Source organism: Balearica regulorum, chromosome 4 (genome assembly GCF_011004875.1).
Source record: "Balearica regulorum gibbericeps isolate bBalReg1 chromosome 4, bBalReg1.pri, whole genome shotgun sequence".
NCBI lineage: Eukaryota > Metazoa > Chordata > Aves > Gruiformes > Gruidae > Balearica > Balearica regulorum.
Window position 1 is genome coordinate 75,825,923 of NC_046187.1, and position 23,073 is coordinate 75,848,995.

The window sequence follows — 23,073 nt, forward strand, 5'->3', positions numbered from 1 at the left end:
ACCGGGGGCGTGGCCGCTGCCAGCGAAGAGTGACGGGCCGCGCGTCCAATCAGAGGAGACGGAACGGGACGTATGGAAACGCAACATCCCTTCGCCGGTAGCGTGTCCCTGACAGGGGGCAGTCCCGGTGGCGCATGCGCGGGGGGAATGGCCCGGTGCGGCCGTATGGCGCCCTCCGAGGCGGGCAGCAGTTACCCCCGGCCCTGCGGTCGGGGGATGAGGCGGGCCGGGGCTACGGCGCCCCTTGTAGCGAGAACAGGGCGGTCTGAAGCCGCCTCAGGCAGCGCCCTGCTGGGCGGGGCACGGCGCCGCCCCGCCCTCCACGCAGCGTGACCTTCGCCGGCTGCCGTGGCCTGGCCGCTGCGACATGGCGGCTGCGGCGGCGCGCGGGGCTGTGGCGGGTGGGTGACGCGCGGGCGCTGAGGGAAGGCGGGCGGCCATGTCGGGCGGGGGCGGGGGGGGGGAGCTGCCTGCCTGTGAAATGGCGGTGCGGGGCGGTATCGCGGGGAGTCTCCGGAGGGTCCGGCCCTGCCCGGTGGGTTCGGCCGTGCCCTGAGGGTCTGGTCCTCCGCAGGGATTCTGCGGCGCTGGGCCCCGCGGGCTGCCCTCATCCCCGGCGCGGGACGCGCTCTCTCCGGCCTCTCCGCCCGGTGCGTCAGGCAGGTGCGGGCACCGGCCCCGCTGTGGAAACCGCGGCTGCCCTGGGGGAACCTGCCCGGGGGAGGCGTCCCCTCGGTCCTCAGCAGGTACGGTCTGCGCCGTTCTTGGGGAGAAAGCTGGAAAGGTTTGTGTGGGGCTCTGAGACGCTGCTTGGGCTGCTCTTTGCTCCAGCAAACGGGCCTCTCTCTTAGCCCCAAGTCTCCCACTTCTGCTCAGCGTAATGCTTGAAGCAGGATGTAAAATGGAGTATAGTTTACAGGCATAGGCTTTACAAAAAAGCCTTGTTATAATCGGCACCGTTTCTCTGGCTGATGATTAATAGGCTAAAAGTAATTTCTGAATGGCAGTAACAGTTCTTGAGTGTTTGAGCACTTTTAGTGGATGAAGAAAGCTGTTCTGTGTGGACTAACTTTGAGATGAATTTTGACTGGAGTCCAGCATGGCCGTTAGCGTTCACACATACACACTCATTAATTGCTGTGCTGCAGTGTTTGATGAGTTCTTGTTAACCTCCTTCAAACAAGCCACAGCCAGTTCTGATTACTCTTTATGTGAAAAAGCCCGGGGCAACTTTTAGAGAAAGATGTTTCATTCCCGTTCTATTTTTTTCCTTCTTTTGGGGGTGCTTTTTTTTAGCATCACATCTCTACTTCCAAGTATACTTCAGCAGCCGGTGAGAACTCTCACTTACTACAGCTTGCGGAATGGGAAGAGGAAAACCGTGAAAGCTGTCACCGATAGGTTTCTCCGGCTGCACAATGGCCTTTGGGTTAGGAGAAAGGTAAGATTTTTTTTTTTTTTTCTTGTAATAAAAGCATGTTTACAGTCAGTGGGCTAATTGTTTTCCTTCCATTAGAGGGCAGCAGCTGGTATGGAAGTTAAAAAAAGCTCCAGAGGACCCCCATCTTCCTGAAAGGGGGGAATTTGTTCTGGTTTACTTATCAGTATTGCCATGTATGTGTATTTGCAGCAACCCACTTAAAAGTCTTGTGTGTGTTTTCTTCTGACAGGCTGGTTATAAGAAGAAACTGTGGAAGAAGTCAACTGCCCAGAAGAAGCGTTTGAGAGAGCTGGTGCTGTGCACTAGAACGCAATGTAAACTCCTTGATAAAATGACCACTTCCTTCTGGAAAAGAAGGAATTGGTATGTTGATGATCCCTACCAGAAGTATCACGATCGCACGAATCTTCGTGTGTAGAAATCCTGGTTTCATTTTTGCGTCCCTCTAGGAAAGAGGGGGTGGTACATGTGCTGTGGTCTTAATTTGAGAATGCAAACCTGTAATGGCTGTTACTTTTCTAAATAAACATATGCATATCATCTGGTCAGAATTATGGGCATCAGTGCCCAAAATAAAGGAATATTCAAGAATTTTTTGTTTTGAGCTGCGATTTGTGTTTTACTGACAGAGGTTGAGCTGGTCACCAATATGTTCTGACATCTGTTGGCTTCCTGTGGTTGTGTATAAGGTAAGTACATGGATGGATAGTCTAACTTACTGGTAGCTCATTGAATGAAAGGGGAGAAAGAAGAGCGGAGTCCATTTCAGTACTAGTGCCTGTCATGGTACCAGAGAAGCTGTTGTCATGTCTCCGTGCTAGAGCATAGAAAAAACCCCAATGTTTCATGGCTACATCCAGATTTTGAAATGGATTTAAAAATGTACTGGCCACCAGATTTCATTACAAGACTCACGTTTTGTGTCCTGTGTTGGTTTTTGAGTGGTAGAACAACATACTCTTCAGGTCCTACACTTATATGCACAAGCAGTCAGTTCTGAGCATTTTCTTGTTTATTCTTTCTTTAAGCCTAATTATACCTCATACTGTGTAGCTCTGATCCCGTGTATATATGGAACAAACCCAAGGATTTCTTACAGGGTTCTGCTGGAGTGTATGATGCAACTGGTTTCACTACGGGCTACATCAAAGGTTTTCCCTGCAAGGGGGTGAAAGGAGTTGCTTCTGTTAGCTTCAAAACGTTCACTAATTAATCCATTACTGAGCAGCTAGTTGCTGGTTGTCAGCTCCAGAGCCACCTGCATGGCAAGAGATGCTTTGCTGTGCAATGAATTCACTACTTAGAAAGAGTGTTCAGTAGCTGTATTTTTTTTTTTTTCCAGTTCATAATACAGAAAGAAGTTCTGAAGGACATGCAGCACTTAGTGAATACATCTATATACAGTCAGCCAGAATTGAGATAAAAATAATACAGCGATCAAAGTAATTATTCTGGCCTGCCAGATACATTGAACAGACTCTAAAGAGGTTTTCTTCCTTTTTTTTTTTTCCTTTTTTTTTTAAAGAAAAGATTAAGACTTTATTCAAGATGTATATCAAGCAGTATAACAAAACCAGCAAAACATCAACCTTTGGAATACTGTTGTAATGGCCATCCTTGTGAGGCATGAAGTTTACCATTTCATCACAGATCTTTTCTACCCATCACAGGAAAGAAATCACGTGAAGTGCACAATGAGGATCCTTAAATAGTTTGTCTAAACGCAAATCCCAACTCTCTATTTCAAATAGGGTGCTAGATGCAAAACAAACAGCAACGAGGAGACTGTGATTAACGAGCATTCGGTCACACGTACAAGGGTTTCATCACGATGTGAGAACACTTCAGAGCAGTCAGAGGCAGCAGGTTGTTTACATGAGGCTGGGGAGCATTGTGTCTCTCCGAGCAGCTTTCTCCCTCTCATTAGGAATAACTAACCCGATTCTCCTTTCCTTCTGCGCTGGGTTTGCACTGACACAATTTAGAGTAGCGTGGGATTAATTCCAAGGTGACAGCGGTACACGTGAAGTCTGTCTTGGCTGTATTTGATGCGATCCTGATTCAGCAATTGGCAATGGCTATAACTGCGCTGACACTGGCCCCTACGATGAGAAAGGAGGTGTGGAGGACTGCACCGAGCTGCTCAAGCTTAGCCAGAATTGAGGTGGATTTACGGTAAATGGGTGAGGTAATTCATGGGCCCATTTTCCATGGACCATCTCCAGCTGCGGTTTCCTTCCCCTCAGCCTCAATTTTACTCGCTCATCATATAATGCAAGTTTGACTTGAGCCTTGGGCTGGGTAAGGGCTGTATTTTCTAGGCTGGCCTGTTCCTTTCAGGGTATGTTCTCAGGCCATCTCCGAGCAGTCAGGAGGTGCCTGCCCGCCCTGCAGCACCCATAGAGGCCGGCTGCCTCAAAGTCCCCTATAGCCAGGCTCTGCTTACTTCAGCCAGATCTGTTGCTATTTTAAACCATCAGCTGAAAGATTGCTTGCTTTTAGGAGGAGTAATCTACAAGCAGTTAGCTGGCTTGCACCCTCGGAGCTGAGAACTGCTCCCCATCACCACCCACCTAAAAGCCACCATCCAGGCGTCCTCTCTTTGCTCGAGTCCTGCAAACTCTCCTTTGCCAGGTGGGGTCAGCATCAGCGCAGGAATCGGGTTTGTTCCTTGGCAGAGGCTCAAGAGAAAAACTGCGACAAAGACACTTCGTGTCCAGTGGTTATTCTGCGTGAACGCAGGCAGCCGAAGAGTGAAATGACGGAGTTGGGGCGACACCTGTAAACAACCTGTGTGTGGAAGATGAGGAATCAAAAGCAAACGACCATTCTCTTCCGTATACAGAACACTACAGCACAAAGTGCACGTGGTTAGGCATTCGCATTTCTTGTCTATCTATACACAAATATACAGCTCGGTTGATAAATTAATGCATTTTTGCCAGAGATACGAAAAGGTTTATTTTTCTCATTTATACATTGAATGTTTTGAGAGATATAAGGCAACTCCCTTGTCAACTATTTCACCTCAGCACTTCAGAAATGCTCAACAGTCAAGTTTACAGTAACACAGCAGATTAGACGCACATTTAATAATTTTAGTGAGAATCAATGAAGTTAATACAGCGTGTCTGAGAATAGAATTTGTCAGATGATGTGTAGCTCTATGTTACTGGGGGTTTTTGGCATAATTCAGTGCAAACTTGTCAGCTGCCTTTTTATCTTATGGCAGCCCATCACAGAGCAGGGAAACGTAGCTTGCTTGCAACAGGATTTTATTTTCTGCTAACACTGCAGGCAGTTTTTCTGCTTCTTTTTAATGTTTGCCAAAAGAAATCAAATGAACTCGAAAGCTGCTTAAAAATAAAACACACAAGCTTAGCTCCTCAAAGCTTTTGCTGAGTATCTTCCAAGGACTGACTCTTCTGTAACTGCTATTTAGACAGGTTTGTTGGTTTTTTACAATTTACTTTCTGAAGACTTTTTCCTTCTTACTCATTGCAAAATATGACTGAATTAGCACATGTAAAGGAAATAAAATTCTCAGGTAATGAGGCCAAATACTGTGGCAGACAGAGGAGATGAGGTAACTGCTTGCTTTTTCCACTTCTTAGCCAGGTCAGATGATAAACATTTGTGCGTACGTATAATTTATTTCTCTCTTCCCCACACGCATAGGAAGCTCTGGGGGAAACCTCGGGATCCATCGGACAGGAACAGCTGGGATATCGATGCATATCCGGCAGAGAAAAGGTTTCAAAGGCCACTTCAGATTTATCTCTGAGCCTGATACACTCCAGCCGGCTGTTGACATCCTGGCCTGCTGCACCTGAACTAGATTAACGGTACTGTTCACCATCAAGCCTGTGTACTGATCCATTAGTGATGGCACATCCTACGTAATGCTAAATGTTTTTCTAGTCTATGATGTGACAGGTTCCAAGAGCAAACACAAAGGGCCACGTAATTAACTTATGCGTGAATCTCACATGCTCAACACTTACAAGAGACACCAACTTGAAGCACAAATACACAAACCCTACCACGTCTTCCTCTTCTTTTATATTTCTCATTTATATATGGATAAAAATACACCACTCCATCTGATTCTTGTGGTTCTAACCAAACTCCAGGCTTCAAAAAGCAGCTCAGACCCAGCACCCTGCTCTGCTCAACAGCAGCACCTTGCCGGGAAAGCGGAGCGCTGGGACTGACACTGGTGCAGGCAGGGGAGAGAGGTGCGTTTTCCCCTGGAAGTGCGTCACTGAAGTGACTCTAACTTTGTCGCTGCAGCTAGTAAAAGCCTGGCTCGCTTACATTTTAAAACCAGCAGTAGAACATTTGCCGCAAGCAATACGATCTAGTTGTTCTAGCCGCTGTCATTTTCCACACAATACTCTCCTGGCTCAGGCTGATAAAATTTAAGACTCCCCCTTCGTTACATCGTTGAAACCATTTATTTTCTCTTCCACATCTCTTCCTCGTCCTCTGTAAGTGGTTCTGTCTCTATGGTTTTTAGCACAATGATTTTCCTAGAACACGTGATTTACTTGCAGAAAGAGAAATGGAGTTGCAGCTCAGCTTTCGCTAATGAATTTTGGACATTTGGTACAGTCAAAGCACTTTGACATTTGTTACATTTTTCACAGTCTTGAGGAGGAAGGGAGGAAAGAGTAATCCATGGTGTCTGCAAATCCACTTCATTAATGGTAAAGCCATAAATAAATACACTGTCAATGTATCATCGTGAGTAACTGATTATTTTTGTTTCCGCTGTGCATTCACAGAGCTAGAGCTATGCAGACACAAATGAGAGTTGTGAACGAACAGTCTTACAGAACTACTGCGAGTGGGTGTACACTCTGCAAACGAAACAAGGGCTCTTAACCTGCAGGTGTCTGCCAGACTGTCCTACCCACATCACAGACAAACGCAAGAAGCGTGTAACAGAAGGATACAGAGAGAGGAAAGAGAAAGGCCATGTCTACAATGCTGTACATCAAAGCACATCCATCCCACTGCTGTTTCCTACATTATTAATGAGTAGCTCTTTAAGGCAGAAGAGAGACATTCTGTGGATCTTGGTGCTATTGGCTCATTGCACTCACATTGTTTCAGTGGCGGAGGACGAGGTACTTTTCTTCCTGAAGCGAGGTCTAAGGGTCCTAGGCGGTGCCTGCAGAAAAGCGAGAGAAAATGTCAGCGGCATAATACGAAACAATTTTTCTTTCCTTAAAACTCACCCATCTTTGTGGCACCTCTGTGGTACTGATCCTATTCCAGGCATGAAGTAACGGAGAAGCAGATCTTGGCCCTGCAGATCATTAATGAATGACCAGCTGAGGACTAACCCCTTTAAGAAACTCATTGTAGTCCTTTACCCAGGTTACACCTTCCCCTCTGGCGCTTGGTTAGAGGTGCGGCTAAAGATTGCTAATAACATAATGGTTGAAGGAGTCAGGACAAATTGGTGCCATCTACAGCAGCTCTTGGATTAAGAGAAGAAACGAGTGGCAGAAAGCCAGCTCTGGTGTCTCCCAGCCCACCTACACAGTCCCTCTGAGAGTACAGCTTATTGGGGCATTACAGAGCTGAAAGGGTCCCCAAGGTGAAACACATCGACCTGTAATTCTCACAAAAGATCAGCCCCTCGCTTGGGAGACAGGCGAGACACGATCCATTGAAATTTTTTTAGAAGCCAACTATTGCAATTCTGCCTTGCAGTTAGCTGATGCAGAGAGTTTTAAAAAGGAGCCCTGAATGCCCAGGAGGAGCCAGACCAACTCCATGAAACTGGTTTACTGTGATTAACCCTGTTCCCCAGACTGAGACAGAAATTAGGTAGACTAGAAGACCAAACAAACGAAAAAAAACCCCAATCTGCAACGCATACTTCTCTCAGAAGAGCTTTGACATGGCATTGTGTCTTGTGAGCTTCACAAAAAGAAATGGTTACCAGATGTTGCGGAGGAGAACAAATTCTCTGCATGGAGGCCTGTCATAGCATCATGCAACACTGCACGGCCTGGTAAGCACTTCTACTCCATTTACATAAATATCCAAAGCTTTATTTTCTGTATATAATTTCTATATAGCATCAACCTATTTACCTGTAAGACTATGACGGGGTCTTACCATTCATAAATGAGGACTCTGTCACTTCTATTTTATAGGACTTTCAAACCCAGGATCATGCTGTATTTCCACATTCCCGTGATGCAGCAAGGTAAAATAGTCATATAGATAAAGATCTGCAGTATGGTGAGGTTTGGTTTAGACTCCATCTTACTCTCCATCTCTTCCAGCTTGCCCATAAATCAAAGTGGTTTCTCAGAGAGATGAGATTACTCCACCACCTCACCTTGTCTTCCAACCTTGAAATCTTAGCCTAAGTCCCCACTGTGAATCACAGAATCATATAGAATCACAGAATGGTTTGGGTTGGAAGGGATCTTCAAGACCATCTGGTTCCAACCTCCTGCCACGGGCAGGGACACCCTCCACTAGCCCAGGTTGCCCAAAGCCCCATCCAACCTGGCCTTGAACACTGCCAGGGATGGGGCATCCACAACTTCTCTGGACAACCTGTGCCAGTGCCTCACCACCCTCACAGTGAAGAATTTCTTCCTAACATCTAATCTGACAGTAGCTAGAGGGGCTGCATCTTTCCATGGTAAGAACAGGGCAGCCCAGCTTTTGGTGAGAGCCTCCAGAGGTAGGACAACCCACCAGAAGGACATACAACTGCTAACCAAACCACACCTCTCCTGCTCCCTCACACTGAGCCAAGGGGTGGGTGGAATAAACCCAGTTCTCCTGGCTTGGATCTGAGAGCTGCTGGCTGTGGCTCCATCCCCCCTGCCCAGATCTGGAAGGAGTCTTTGCCTACAGCATCTCCCATGGAGGTTTTATTTCCTCCACAACAAAATGCTGCTAAAATTGCTTTTGGCAAACCATAGTGTGAGATCTGCATCTCCTTTAGTTCTTTTGTTTCCATGAAGCAACTCAAAGCATACTCGTTAATACCATGCCTGATTCAAAAACCTATCGAGGTGTCGAAGGAAGAACTGCTGCTGCTGTCGGTGGGGTTTGGTTAGGTGTGAACTCAAGTGAAAGGGACCGCGGTCTGAACTGTGAGTGCTCCAGCTGTGGGGGCTGGCTGTTCTCACCGTTAACTATCCTACCTTGGGGGTGAGAATATATTTTCCTCTACAGACACAAAAAATGAACTAGCTGTTGATAACCAAACCCTCTCACCCACATACCTCCACATTAGCACGTGGTTTCGAGCTAGATCCAAGTTTTGCAACTCAGATCCAACTCTGAAGCCCTGTAGAACTGTTATCTCCACCGGCACAAACTCGGACTTCTTTCAGGAAATCCACAGGTGCAGCAAAGTGCGATAACACCTAGCAAGACCCACCCTTGAAAGACCAGGAATGTATTGTTTGGAGTCAGTGTTTTTAGAGCAAAGAGAGATATTCATTCGGTCGAAGATTCAAGGAATGTCATAGAACGAGGCGCCTTGTACCTCAAGGGGTTGATCCTTCTTTTTGGGCCTTTTGTTCATGGATGCACAATCCAATGAATCGTTCTCTTCATCATCTGAGAACACAGAGCCTTTTGTTTCACAGTTTGCCTCAGGTGGCTTTTCATACTTATTGTCCACACCTATTTAACATGGCCATGTGCAGTCTAAACGTGAAGACAAAGGATGAGGAAATCAGTGACTGATTCATGGTCTGCCAAATACCACCTCACTGCAAAGCCATGCATCTTCCAGGGATTAATAGACAGAAGGTTCACACATCACACTCTAGTAACAGCAGCTGTGGGGTTAGAAATCAAAAGGCTCTTGTTATGAAGCCATTATAAGCTCTATTTGGATTATTTTACATAGACTTGAGACTAAATTCACAGCCTCTGATGTTCTGGAGGTTGACTCTAGAAAAAGATTGTTTGTTTGTTTGTTTGTTTGGCTCAGGGATAAATAAAATAGCTGATTTCTTGAATTGCCGATTCCATCCATAGTTCCTGCATCTACTGCTTCCAGAAGGAGTATCCTCTAGAAGACACCAAATGAGTGTTGAAGTCCTCTGGTCAGTAGAGAGAGCACTGCCTGGGATACAGAAATCTGGAGCACAGCAGCACTTATAGATTTGAAGCTGAGAGAGCTCAAGCCAAGCACCCAGTCCGAGATCCAGTGAAATTAACCAAAAGCTTCAGCAGGCATTGAATGGACCCTGAGGAAGTGGAGAAAAGTCTCTCTTCTGCCACTCTGGAGTAAATCTTAAGGAGCATTAACTCCACTGACAGATCTGACAGCAGACTATGGCCCCGTGACTGCAGACCACTAACGTCTGCTTGGTGATTCTTATCCATGTAACTTAGGGCACGATCTTTGTGGGGCTGCTCAAGTTGCACAACACGATCCATTTGCTGCCTTAAATCCAGATAGTGAAGCAAGACGGTATTTTCAATAGCCAGTCCAAAGCAAGAGGTACAACAAAGGACTCCGAGAATGACCAAGCTTCTTGCAGATCCACAGACAGTTTCTTATCAGCAGGGCTGGAGCCTTCTCTGCTTAACTGACATGCTTTTTTCATTCTGAAACATGTCGGGAGTGGAAGCATTTGCTGTTTAGATGGCATTGATCACAATTATTTGCTCTATTCTTAGACTGTTGTATGAACATACATAGAAATAATGCTCTGTGCTTCTTGTCTCAGCCTGACTGTAAGACTCTGCTGGTCCAAAGACTAAAACCAAAGAGGATTCTTAAACATTTAAGACTTATTAATCCATTTAGATCCTTAAAGCACAGAAGAACTGAATTCTCCAACAGTTCTTTCAGTTGAGTAATTGAGAGACAAAGGGGAAGTGATTTGGCTACAGCAACACCACAAGTCATGAGCAGGTCACTGGGGCTCTCTCCAGTGCCAAATTCAAGTCAGCAGCTAAACGCTCTTGGCCCCTGCCTTCTGCCCACAGGATGCGGCTGCTGCTCGAGAGAGCAGTGCACACCATTGTCTGGCCACTGACCCTGTGTTTCTACTCCTTTATCACCACTTGCATGGGCAGGCTGGAAGACACAGGTTTCCAGGAAGAGCTGGAAGTTGACTTTTTTCCCAGCTGTACTGAAAATGCTGATAGTCATGTTGCAGAGAGGCCCGAGATAATGCTGAATTGGGGTTTTTCTATGTATAACTGTAGTGTTAAGACTACACTGTGAGGAGAATTAAATGTTGTCTAGATCACATAGCAAAGCAGTACAGGAACATTTTAATTACTATTTTATCCTTCCACTTGGAGAGTGAGGTATTCAGGAGGAGCCTAACTTAGATCATCTTGGATGTGGGAACTGGTCCTTGGTGACTCTCTAAGCCAATGAAAAATGGAGTCAAGTTTGTTTTAAATGCCATTTTTTCAGAGCTTGAGCAATACCCTGAACCGATCATGCCCAAATCTACAGCCTGGAGGCCAAGCACTGCCCCCAACACCAATTCATTTGACTGCTCCCAGCTGCCCTCTTCCCCAGAGGTCCCTCAGATGTGGACTGCAGACTGAACTTTAGGGAGTTTGTCTCCAGATTGTAAAAGCGGGTCAGGACTTCTTTCAACTGCCTCACTGAGGTTTGCACGGTGGCCCACCAACACACGCATGACCATGTGCTGCTGCAAGGAGACAACAGCTTTCCCCAGGAAAAAGAGGATGGGATGGAGGGGTATTGGAGAACCAGAATTAGAGCATTCAGTGACCAGAGTGTGGAGACACTCGCTGCTGAAGTTGAGAGCATACACGATTAGGCAAATGTCCCCTGCTCCCCTTCTCCTACAGCCAGCTGCTTCGCTGCAAAAGGAGACAGAAGGAACCGTCAGCCCTGATAATGCTCCCACGAAGCCCCTGTTTTTCCAGCACACACTGCTTTCTCCATTATTATTGTCTCTCTTGAATTGGGTACTGGGCGAAAAAGATATCCAGGCAGCTCTGCCACCCGCGGCACCTGTCTCTGCAACAGGCACAGCAGAGGCACAGCCTCCCGCAGGCTCCTCTAGTCTCCTCACCAGCCTGAGCGTCACATCCATGTCCTGGAGCTGCTTCTGTGAAGATCAAGAGGAGAGTTCAGCCTCCAAGCTGGCACATGCCGCTTTGACGCCTGCAGCAGAGACGTCTGTAAAGTCCACTGGAAGTTGGGCTGATGCCCTCTTCTCCTCTGCTCCGTCTCATTGTGAATGAGGCACTGAAGACCAGCCAAATGGGGAACAGTTTTGCTTCAGCCTCACTGAACCAGAAAAAGAAAGAAGCGGGACTCTCTCAGGTCTTTCCACTACATTTCTGACCACTGACAAGAGCAGACTTTGAATACACACGGCCCTTTCTTTAAGGCCTGGAGCAAGAAGGGAGGATTCCCTGCCCATCCTGCCTCAGGTAGGACATCTGTATTGTGGGCAATCCCAAAGTCGTATTGATCTGGGGTGCCAGACTTTATCCCACATTTGTGGAAGCATTATGCTGTTGTTGGACTGGAGGCAACTAATCTCCAAAGGGCTGCTGCTGCATCAGTGCCATCTGTAAAATTGGGGTGTTTTGTGAATAGTGATGACAGGATAAGAAACTAGTTTTCTTACACCAAGAGAGTGAGTCCTCTGCAGGAGAAAATGTAAAGCAGGGGATTAACCAGAATAATAAGCACACGTGTGAAGAATTAGTGAGAAAGGAGATGGAGGTTTAAAGTGAATGGATGGATTCTGGGACACCAACGTTTGTTTCTGGAGAAGGTGAAGACTAAGGAGCAAAACATGTTGTCAGGGTTGGCACAGGCTTCTTGAGGACAGCACTTGGCCTTGGGTGACCTCCTGTGTGTTTCTAAGAGCTGTCTTTAGGATCTGAGGCTGTGGGGCCTCAGGCCACTATCAGATGTCCCCAAAGTGGCAGAGCCAGCAGCCTGTGCTGCTCCAGGGAAGCAGCTGACAGCCTTGGGGACTGTGTCACAGCCAGGACGTGGCTGTGTAAATGCATGGACCACACACCAGACATCTCCCCTGGTTCTCTTGTCTTTGGGAGACTCTCACTGTCTGGCTCAGAGCTGTGTTTCGGGTGTCTCCACCTGTTACATGTATGGCTCCACACCTTTGCATGGAAGAGCAGAATTGCTGCAGAAATGGGAAATCGGCTGGTGTGCTAGGGTGAAAGCTGCTTCTGCCTCTTGCAAGTGTCTTTTCAGTATCTAGACCAGATTACACTTCTCTCCTCACTAAGGCAAGACAGAATCTGATGTAAACAGTCTAAGGAAATGGACCCCATAATTCTGGTTCCTATCATCCGATCCTAATTCCTTCAAAGCAAACCAATATAACCAACACATTGGGTGGGAAGCCCTGAAGCTGGGCATATCCTAAGTTAAAGTAGATATTTGAGTGCTCTGCAGAATTGGGATCTAAGCTATTAAATGCACCACAGGGAACAACCCAGCATGGACAAGGGAATGTAGGGCCAGATCATCGTCATCTTTAATCTCTGATTCTACAAGGGCTAAGAAATTTCACTTGCAAAACTCTTTCCACAGCAACAAATGGGATTCAGTAGTGTGCTGTTGTTTTCGGCAATTGCTTTGATTCAGGCTCTGATTTATGTTGCTGTGTAAATCCAAAGTAACTCCTATGGATTTTCATGAGTGTAACAGAGGTCAGGACTTGGCCCACTCTAATTACAGACGAGCAACTGACTTTCATCTAGATCCTCTGAAAAATTTGGACACTTAAATACAGTTAGAGTGGGAATCTGGAACCCCAATGCCATTGAGAGAATCTGGACCGTTGCCCTTATTTTGCTGGGCAGTACTTCTTCCTCACATCAGTGTAATTCCTTGGGAGCAATGGGGAAAACTACGGTCACAGACTGCACAAGCCAGGAGCAAGGTATTGTATTATAGTAATGGAAGATAAAGTCACTCCAAAGCTAAGCCTTTCTAGGGGATAATTCATATAAAGAGGTTTACACACGACTTAATAAGAGCAAGAGAACAGATATTTATTATACGATGGCGATCAGCTTCTTTTCCCTGCAACAAAGATAAATTTGCCATCATTTCCAAAAGACATTGACCCAAGTCACGTACTTCCCCAACAGTTTTCATTGCCAAACCAAGAAGTCAGGAGCAGCCACCTCCACCAGCACACACTGCCCAGGAACCACAAAACAGAGGCAGACATCCTTTCCAAAGCTGGAGTCAAGTGCAACCAAAGCAAACAATTCTAATCACATCAACAAAGTCATCCGTTAATGAAAACACATCCCACAAATGATTAAGTTGTTAAGTGCTAGTCTACTCCAAACACCTCAGAAGAAAACTCATGCAATCTGTAACACTTACATCAGAGTCCCATAATATTTACATAGAGAAAAGGAAAGAATAAATTGTTAGGGGAAAACATTTGGGTGCAGAGGGGGAACATTGTTTCAGAGCACAGAAATCTTCACTGTTGCTTTCATAATATCTGTGGTTCAACTGGAGTTTATTAAACAACAATTAATGCTTTAACTTTCTGTTGGTAAAATGCCAAGTGTACTGAAAAGAACCTACTGATTTTCTATGAAAATTTTTCCTTCTCTGAAATAACCAAAAGAAGTATGAAAATAATTATAAATGCCCTGAGAAATTCCCAAATTGCCATTCAGAGTTACCATTCAGTTTGCCATTCAGTTTGCAAAGTGATGCAAATCATCCTTGTAAAAATTTGATTCAACATTTAGTAACGGGAAGTTTTAAGGAACAAAATGCCTAGAGCAATGGAAAGTTGTCATTTGTTCTTTAAGTTCAATGAGAAAAAGGTTAAAAAAAAAAAATCCCTGGAACAAGCGCTGGCTAAGAAAAAAAATAATGAAACCACTCACACCATTTAATTGAATTAGTTCAGAGATATATGAAAAAAACCCTTGACGCAAAGTCAATTAGTTTTTTAAGAGTACTTTCCACTGTAATAATCTCATGTGCAATCTGTAGCATACCACAAAGAAGGGGTTGGATACATCTAATATACCAATAAGGTGATTTGTTTAAAACACAATTAAGTGACTGTCCCATTAAAGTCCTCGCTGAGCTGTACTGTTGATTGTGTGTGATCTGTCACCTCGTCTTCAGGGTGACAATCACATGTAGGAAGAGATCCAACATTATTGTATTGGAAAAACTCCAGGGGCTTGGCTTTATGCTGCAACACCTTGTGGATGGCTGACTGATGGCTAGGTGACAGTCACCACTGAGCTGTAGTTTTTAAGGCATACATTACTGTATCAGTCACTGCTGTGGAGCACAACCCTGTGGTGCACACTCAAAAACCAGTCCCATTCATCGGTAATGTCCTTGCACATTTCTTACATTTGCCTAAGGCTCCTGATCAGCATTTTAGTATTAAATGTCCCCTCAAATACATGCAGCCGCAACAGTTCTCCTGATACACAGCTGATTCTTCAATATCTGCTAGATATATTTATTCTCTGCAAGGATTAAAATTGTTCCTCCCTCTCAACCATGCCACAGGTCTTTGCAACAGCATCTAAGAGTTGTTAGTTGAGACAATACCACCGAATAAAATATTTGTTACTTCTTAAATGCCAGTTCCAAGCAAGCTTGTTTAATATTGACCAGTGTTTAAGCATTTACACCAGGCACTGCCAAAAGACAAACAGATATCCCTGGAGATTTTCACTCTGTCCTTCCTGAAGGGGGAAAAAGAGCTTTTACATAATTGTGCTGTTGTTCCCTAATGCTGCAGCCTGACTTTCCATAGGCCGTGAACGTAGAAGAGATAAATCAGAAACCTGTGTAAAGACCTGGAAGGAGTTTTGCCAGCAAAGGCCCGCCACTGAACAAGAGCAAGAAGAGCTAATGCAGAAGCTGTCAAGACACGCTGAGTATATGTAGTGGAACACGCCTGCATTTAGTGAAGCTGCCCAGAGCAAAGGAGGATGAATGTCCTGAATTGTGTCAATGCTTTGTCACGTGCAGACTGTGAGGCTGGCTGGAGTGAGCCAGCTGGGAAGGAAAGAGTTCTTCTGTGAAGCAAACAGCTTCAGCAGCAGAGGAGCCCGTCACCACTGACAGATCTGCCCCTGTAGAGGGGGAGCTTACGTGACACTCAGCCTGGGCTTCAGTCTCTGCATAAATGCACACTCCATGGCTACATCCTCATGAAACCTTCTCTCAGAGTATCATCGAGGGAGCAGCATGGGCAGACTTTGCTCCCACCAGCCTGTGCTCTCCTAAGAGCTGTAGGGGTTTCTATGAGTCAGACAGGGAGAGAAACAATTGAGCTTCACCCACAAAAGCATTAAGGCAACTGCTCCTGTCAAAAACGCTGCATCATGGCTCTAAACCAGGCTTTAATACTCCTGCTTGAGGTAAGGCTTGACTATCTGCCCATTTAGATTATAGAATTTTTGGAAATGAGTACCATTAATGATTGTACTCTGAAATGGGCTACACAAAAGTTTGCACCAAGGAAAGATGAGTGCCAACAGTTTAGGACAACTTAGTCCTAGCTAAACAACCTTAGCTTCTTTCTTTCCCTTGCTTATTGTGGTGTTGAGAAAATGTGTTCGCATTACGTAGTCAGCTCTCTAAGCTACCAAAGCTGCACTTACAAAGGAGCGTTTTAAACGGCTGGCCGTTGTCTGAGAGTGCATTAATGCATCTATTGCCTTGGAGACAGAGAAATGGCAGCCTGTGGAGACAGAATGAACCCTCTATGAGATAGAGCCTCAGCATATCCCTATTGACATGGTCCAAGGGACTGCATTATGCCAGAGGGAATAAAATAGTAAGACAAGCCAATCTGAAAGACAGGGCATGCAATTTAAACCAGATCAATATGTCTTTGGGCCCAATTTGTAAACATATTGGACTGATTACTCCTTTACCATCATCAAATGACTTTCCTAAGATTAACTCATGACTATTAAGCACTTAAGGATTTGGTGATTCTTTTTATAAGTAACACTTTTGAAGTCAAATCCATAAAATTGGTTTAGGCTAAAATTAGAAAGGTGCTAATAAAATGCACTGCGAATACAAGCGTTTCATGATTGCTTAAACAAGCACCAGCTCAAACAGGCTTCTTTCTCCTGCACACTGGCACACTCAGCCCAAATGTGCTAGTGCAAAGAACCAGAAAAGGACAATGGAGGGGGTGACAAACCAAGTAGGAGGGTTGGTTTGCCACCTACGCAGCGTGAAAGGAGACAGTGTCAGGCTGAGATCACCAGCCTCCAAGCACTAATGCTGCACAGGGCTGCATAGCACATCAGGTGCAAGGCAGTGGGAAGGTACACCCCGATACCCTGGAAGGGACATGAACCAGCAGCAATGGCTGCAGCAGGGTGGCAGCACATTCAGTCCCTCTGCTGCTGTCCCCAGGCTGATTGCAGTATGCAAAATAAAAAAAAAGTACATCAGATGAGAGAAGTAAAGGAGTTACGAAGGTCTTTTGCTTCGACCAACAGGAGACACTGCCAGTCTGGATTTCTTCTTTCTCCCTAGACAAGCTGCTTGGCAGCCCCATCCTCTGGCACACCCAAATCAGAGGCCTCCCCCTCCTTTCATCTGCCACTGGGACAAAATACAGAAATGATACGGCTCAGCTCTTAGCAACCAAGCTAATAGGCACAGCATTGAAAAGACCATGGGCAGCTAAACTGTTCACTACACTCCTGAGTTTGTAAACACAAGAAATGCTAGGGACAGTGGGACATTTTTCAAAAACAGCTCTAGGACAGACTGAAGCAGGAAGAGTCTGTTCAACCCTATTTTGTCATACCACGGTCTGCTACTACGCTTTGCTATATACGTTGCTCATCCCAAATACAAGTGTGCTCTCCACCAACAGAGAAACACGTGCCAGTCCTTAGGGAACAGAGCAAAACAGGGTTGGGACTGAGAGACGTTTGGTCTTGCCGTGTTCCTAGTGGTTTTACACTAGCACGGGGGGATATGGGGCAGAGGAGTTACTCTGGTGCAGCAAGAACAGTGGTTACATCCTCTAGAACAGAAAGGACTGAAGTTTTTCTCCAGAGAAACGCTCCCCAGCCTTGGGTAACACGGGTCAGTAAGGTGAGAAACAGCGCAATACTTGCCATCAGCACACACACAGCTCACAAACTTGCTCACAGCCTGGCCTTCCCCTGGTGTTACAAAACCCAGTGAGTACGAGCAGTAGGAGGAAGCCAGGCTGGGGAACGCAGCCATGCCCAAAAGGGATGCATGGGTATCGGGGCACAGGAAATCCAGCACTCACCTCTGAGGAGTCGGCATACTGAGCAACACGTGCACACTGAAAGAAGAGCTGAGCATTAGGAACTCATCAGGCTAAGCTACTATCTCTCAGAAAACACTTGGTATCATTTTGAGGTGGATTTTGTGTCCCCCCTGTGCATTAAAAGACGATTGTTTCTATTTATCAGCACGGAGCACAGACCCAGGGACGTGCCTAATGGGTGTTAAGGCTGGGATTACGTACAGCTCCCTGGCTCTGTTCTCAGATCACTAAACAGAAATAACTCCTGACTAGAGGGGCCTGGGAGCGTGCATAAGCAATGGGCAACACAGCACAAAAGGCTGTGTGATAATAAACACAGGGTGCAATACTGGGACTTGTATTGCTACACGCATGGGTGTTTTTTCAGTAGATGTAGACTTCTACAAGCACTGGTGCAACCATTCACACAGCTTCTGAAGGCAAACTATCCACAGATCCCTGATCTTCCTAAATCAGGAACATGCTGAGGACTCCTGCAGGAATTATATTTTAATGGAATTACCGTAAGGATGAAAGCAACCAAGGGAATTGCATTGCACCCTTCTGTGCAAATGCAGGTGATTCACAGCTGTTCAAAGAAGTGTGACCTTTACAGCTTCATCTTGTGGATAGTTTGTGCTCCAGGAAACAGCCTAGAAATGATTTCCAGTTTGGGCCTTCCATTTTATTCCTCACAGTGGCATCAATGACTCCAGATAAAAGAAGCTTTTAGAGGAAAAAAAAGGTTTGAGCTCTGTGTTATTTCTTTGGTTACAATTATCCAGCACTGCGGACACTGAAAGTTCTTCCATAGTTTCACAGTCATTTTAAACCAGTGGTGCTGCTGAAAGCAGATGTCCCATTGCCCCTTGCGCTCTGGCCTCCACCTTCCCTGTCCCATTGCTGATGTCTTTGCTGCTGCTCTCTACTGGCATGAGGATCTGACCCAGGTCAAGAGCAACCTGGAAGCAAGGAACAGCATTTAACTTGAACCAGCTCCCTGACTGGGCTCAGCATATATAAATAAGATTTAAATATGTCCAAGGGAAAGCATGGTACAAGGCAGAAGCAAAGGTCATACCCATACCATTTCAGCAGGAGTGCTGGCTCATGTTGGCTGGATGCTGCTGTGAAACTGGCCTTTGTATAAAAGAGAACAACTCTCATGAACCCCAAGAGGCCTGATGTGGGCTTGGACTCCAATTTTACACAAAAGAGGGCTCATACAACAAATATATACATGAGTTGTTATCACACATCTTTCTGGAGTTTTTCTGGCTGGTGGGGACTGAGCTATCTACACGTATCCTGAATGTTGGTATTCCCCCACCTTTGTTCTGTCCTGCAAAGCCTTCAGAGTGTAAGTAAAAACCAAGAAACAGCCTTGAATCTCTCCTGCACAGAGGAGTGGAGAGTATTAGAAAGCACACTGCACACTTCTGCTCTGAAACAATTCCACCTGAAAAGGATCTCTGCCTGGGGTAAGCTTGGTCTGGGCAATACAGAGGGTGTCTCCGTAGCACGTGATCCTTCGGCCCAGACAGTGTCAGCTCTGGACACTGACCATCCCGTGATGCAGCAGAAATATCCTGCTGCTGAGGTATGTCCCACTGACTCACCCAAGCAAAGCTGGCCTCCAGTGCCCAGCCCACACTGGAGGTTTCCGCTGACATCAGCAACCGTGAGACATGTTTGCATCAGCTATGGGATTGAGCTGTCTGACACAGTGACTAATATCCTACTCCTGAAGTCACACATGTCACTCACCAGCCATTGCAAGGGAACAAGTTTTATCTGCACTGTCCAGGATGTTTTTAATGCAATACCGTAAGATTAAGAAGTGTAAAAGCTCCCCACTGCTAATAAAGATACATCTGTACGTGGATTGTTACCGGACATTTGCCAGAACAACAGGATTACCTTGAAAAATATTTGAAAATGTCGTTCTGGAGTTTCCAGTTTTCCATAATGATGAGTAGCCACACGACTTTTACAGTTCCCAAAGGAAAGGGGCACTTTTGCCTGTGGAAGAAGCACAGGCTGGAACAGGCATGGAAGCTAAAGTATCACACACTATCATTAGGGTGCCAGGACACTAAATCGTGAAACACTGAACTAAGAGCAAAGCGAAAGATCAGATGAAGAGGACAGGTGGTGGGCCTGCTATGTGGAGGAAGGACAATCGTTGTGTTTCCTCGGTAAGTGTCAAAGGAAGGTGTGCACGTGCTTCACAGGAGCAGCAGCGATGCCTCACGTAATGTGCTGTGCGTAGGGTCAGCAACCACACACAAATCATGGTGAAAGCAGCTTTTGCTCCTTTGTGTCATCTGCGTGTGGCTCTTGATGGGGTGGGAGGAGAAGGGTCATTCTGTGGGATGGGTGTGAATTCACCTGGAGCACTTGGAGAACCTGAAGTGAGCTATATGCTGAGCAGTCCTGCTCGTGTGGATGGCTGTCTGCATGAGCGGGACTGCCCAGCATATAGCGGGCACCATTGAGAGACAGGAAAGACAGCAAAAGGTAGAGGGAAAAAAAAAATCAGCAAAAGGTAGAGGAAAAGCAAGGATAATTCCCCTTGTCCCAAAGGCAACTCTTGCATATTCTATTGCTTGGTCTCATAAGACAGTCTTCAGCAGGCAAAAATAAACCTTTGCTGTGTCGGCATGTGGTCATTACTAACTAAATGCCAAGCTCTTCACACGGTGCTTTGCGTCAAGAGAGGATTCAGAGAGTTGCAAATCCATCTAACCAGCACCAGTCACATTATAAAAATAACAACAATGGAAATGAAACAAGCTGAGTGGTTATTTAATGTAGCCTGAGTACAGCGTGGTCCTGCAGCCAGTTTTTGGCCACAGCCAAAGCCCACTGGTGTCAGGAGAGTCCAGTAGACTTGGAAGCATGCCCAAGAAATGTGAAACCAGAATCTGAACCACTCCTGGTGCTCACAGGAGGAGTGGAGGTGTTCATACCAACAAACCTGAGCTTCAGCAGCCTCATCTGTGCAGGGAAAACAATAGATCTCTCTCCACTCCCCATCTTTCCAAATAACTTTCATTCAGATATCATATCTGCTCTTAAACAGAGTCACACAACAGGACTGGAACTGAGCAACATGAAGTTCCACACCAGATCTGGCTGTGTTTCCACTGCTTGGGGAATGGGACGCATCTAAAATCTTGTAACCTTGATCTAAAGAGCCATCTTTTGTCTTTGCCTTACTGCGGAGGGGTGCCTCCATGCACCATGTCTTCAGCAGCAAAGCTGGCTTGAGGAGCTTCTTGTTCCTGGCCACTTGATCTCATAATGTATTTCTCCACAGGTCTCCCAAAAAAGTTATTTTGGAGGCTCTCAGTAAGGTGGATCAGCAAATGGGTCTGAGGTAAAAATAATCCCTCAAAAATAGTAAAAGAAAGTATTTTTTATCTGGATCAAACACTAATTTAATGTAGGTCCCACAAGTGCTCTTAAGCTGATTTAACCAACAGGAAAAAATATGGGCATGTGAATATAAAAGTGAACATTCAAGAAATTAAGGATAGCAGTGCCAGATCTGATGAAGAGTCTGGTCAGGTCTGTCACCTGTCACTTGCAGTAGCTGGCAGCAGCTGTGGAGGACAACGTATAATAAGAGGGCAAGCAATAACAGTACTTCCCAGGACATGCTCCCACTAGCCATTCATTCACAGCTTGAGGACTGCCACAGAGACCAAGAGCAGCAGGGCAGCTCCCTGCGCGCTGGCAGGTTTTGCTGTGAAATCCTGACAGCGTGAGAAAACTCTTGTTATTTCCAGGGTGGGTTTGCTGCCTTAGGAGCATGGCTACACCATTTGCAGGGTTTCTTCCCGAGTCCAGAGCTCTTTACTACTGGATAGCTTGAGTGACCGTAGCTATGCCATTCTATCACCTGAGGTGAGCACTTAACATCTCGTTATCACAAGGCTACCATCCTCTCTTTGACATGGCTGTCTCTCCTGTAGAGAAAATTAAGAGCCTGTGCTAGATGGAAAGCGCAGTCTTCAGCCTTTGTGTATCCCTGACAGCCGTATGACAGAAATAAAGGAAGCTTTAAAAGTACTCCCATAGGCAATCTATGTTTGTACTCCTTCATCAAAGACCATGACCCTCGTACGACTGCGTCATGCTCACACACACTCCCAGGCATGGGGATGCCAGTCCCAAAGCAAAAAGGGTTACACCTGCTACAGCAGTGCTTGGCTTTTCCACAGGTAAGGTTGGCCGTGGCCTAGCAATGCCCCCTTCCTCAGGCAAACCCCACGTGCAGCAGCACTCCTCAACACATCAGTCCAGATAACACTTTAGGTTCCCGTCCCTGCCACAGTTATCGAGCAGTTGTAAATTCAGGCAGTGACTTTGAGAGCTGCACTTGCAGAGGACTGCAATAGGTTGGCAGGGATGGAGGATGCAAGGAAATGCGTGGAAGCACCTGAATGAGCAAATGGCAGAAGAATGGCTGTAAGAGTGGCACCCAGATCAGCAAGTCATCAAGATCCCAGCACACCCAAGCAAGTCATCAAGATCCCAGCACACCCACATGCAGCTTCTCAAATGCCTGGACTGGGAAACAAAGGACAGAATAAACCAAGGGAAAACATAAAAAGGGACATTTCAGTTGTCCAGAAACTTCTCAGAAGCAGTGGCAAGACAGAACACTGTTACTACGAACAGAGAAACCTTCTGAGATCAATTCACAGACAAGACTTTTCCACAGGTATTTTATATGTTATAATCACTGAAGTAAGGTATGCAAGAAAGCCACATAAGAAATCTTCTAAGGTATTGACCTTAAAATACACAAGCATGCTCTACCACATATGGCTTTCAGGACTTGGGTGGGGGAAGTAAAATTTGTTCTGTTTTACAGACACACTGAGGAACAAAGGTACACTCCAGGTCATACCAGTATTTTGCAATAAGGTGGGGTGTGAATTCGTGTGTCCTAACTCACAGTCTTGCCTCCTGACCACCACACTACTTCTTCTGCAGACACAGGACCTGTCTCTTCAAGCCTTCCCTCAAAGTCTCCACAAAGCAGGATTTCTAGTCTGACCAAGGGTACAACGTTTGCAGCCCCAGCCAGGCACTCTATTAATGTTCTTAAAGACATTTCGTGTATCTCTGCTGCTGCTGCCAGGCTTTTCTAACAGCTGGTTAGAAAGACCTTTTACAAGAAAGGTGAGGTCTTCGGCTGAGTCATCCTCATGTCAAATAGACCGTCTGGGGTATTTTTGCTGACTCCCTCTGATGTCAGACCTACTAAGTCCCATTATCTCTAAAGCAGGAATATAAAGAGAAGTCTAATGTTTCTGTGAGACAGTG

The 23,073-nt window shown here is 45.9% G+C and overlaps 2 protein-coding genes across 14 annotated transcripts in view; one reads left to right on the top strand and one right to left on the bottom strand.

Moving 5' to 3' along the window:
- The first annotated feature begins 57 nt into the window (after window positions 1–57).
- MRPL35 (mitochondrial ribosomal protein L35) lies at window positions 58–2,032 on the top strand. 2 transcript variants are annotated; one of them, XM_075752750.1, is made up of 4 exons: window positions 58–127; window positions 575–746; window positions 1,297–1,441; window positions 1,671–2,032. In XM_075752750.1, exons 1-4 carry the CDS (start codon window positions 73–75, stop codon window positions 1,857–1,859), a joined length of 561 nt encoding a protein of 186 aa, XP_075608865.1. In that variant the 5' UTR covers window positions 58–72; the 3' UTR covers window positions 1,860–2,032. The 2 variants fall into 2 exon arrangements, with proteins under 2 accessions (XP_075608865.1, XP_075608866.1); XM_075752751.1 differs by lacking the exon at window positions 58–127 and adding an exon at window positions 152–401.
- Window positions 2,033–2,748: 716 nt separating this feature from the next.
- Window positions 2,749–23,073, bottom strand: part of REEP1 (receptor accessory protein 1) — a 71,017-nt gene continuing 50,692 nt past the window's right edge. For 4 of the 12 annotated variants that reach the window (XM_075752757.1, XM_075752752.1, XM_075752754.1 and 1 more), the window contains 3 exons: window positions 17,734–17,769; window positions 8,973–9,112; window positions 2,749–6,617 (listed from right to left, as the gene is read on the bottom strand). In XM_075752757.1, coding sequence (XP_075608872.1) covers window positions 6,546–6,617; window positions 8,973–9,112; window positions 17,734–17,769 — 248 coding nt within the window. In that variant the 3' untranslated portion in view covers window positions 2,749–6,545. Of the gene's footprint in view, window positions 6,618–8,972; window positions 9,113–13,398; window positions 13,503–13,548; window positions 13,810–15,131; window positions 15,161–17,733; window positions 17,770–23,073 lie in introns of those variants that run through there. The other 8 variants (XM_075752762.1, XM_075752763.1, XM_075752760.1 and 5 more) reach the window with 7 other exon arrangements.

What these genes read in the sequence shown, in the direction of transcription:
- MRPL35 (XM_075752750.1), top strand. Translation starts at nt 73, where the DNA reads ATGGAAACGCAACATCCCTTCGCCGGTAGCGTGTCCCTGACAGGGGGC. An exon ending in GTCCCCTCGGTCCTCAGCAG is followed by an intron (nt 747 to 1,296) that starts GTACGGTCTGCG and finishes GCTTTTTTTTAG; the next exon opens with CATCACATCTCTACTTCCAA. An exon ending in GCCTTTGGGTTAGGAGAAAG is followed by an intron (nt 1,442 to 1,670) that starts GTAAGATTTTTT and finishes TTCTTCTGACAG; the next exon opens with GCTGGTTATAAGAAGAAACT.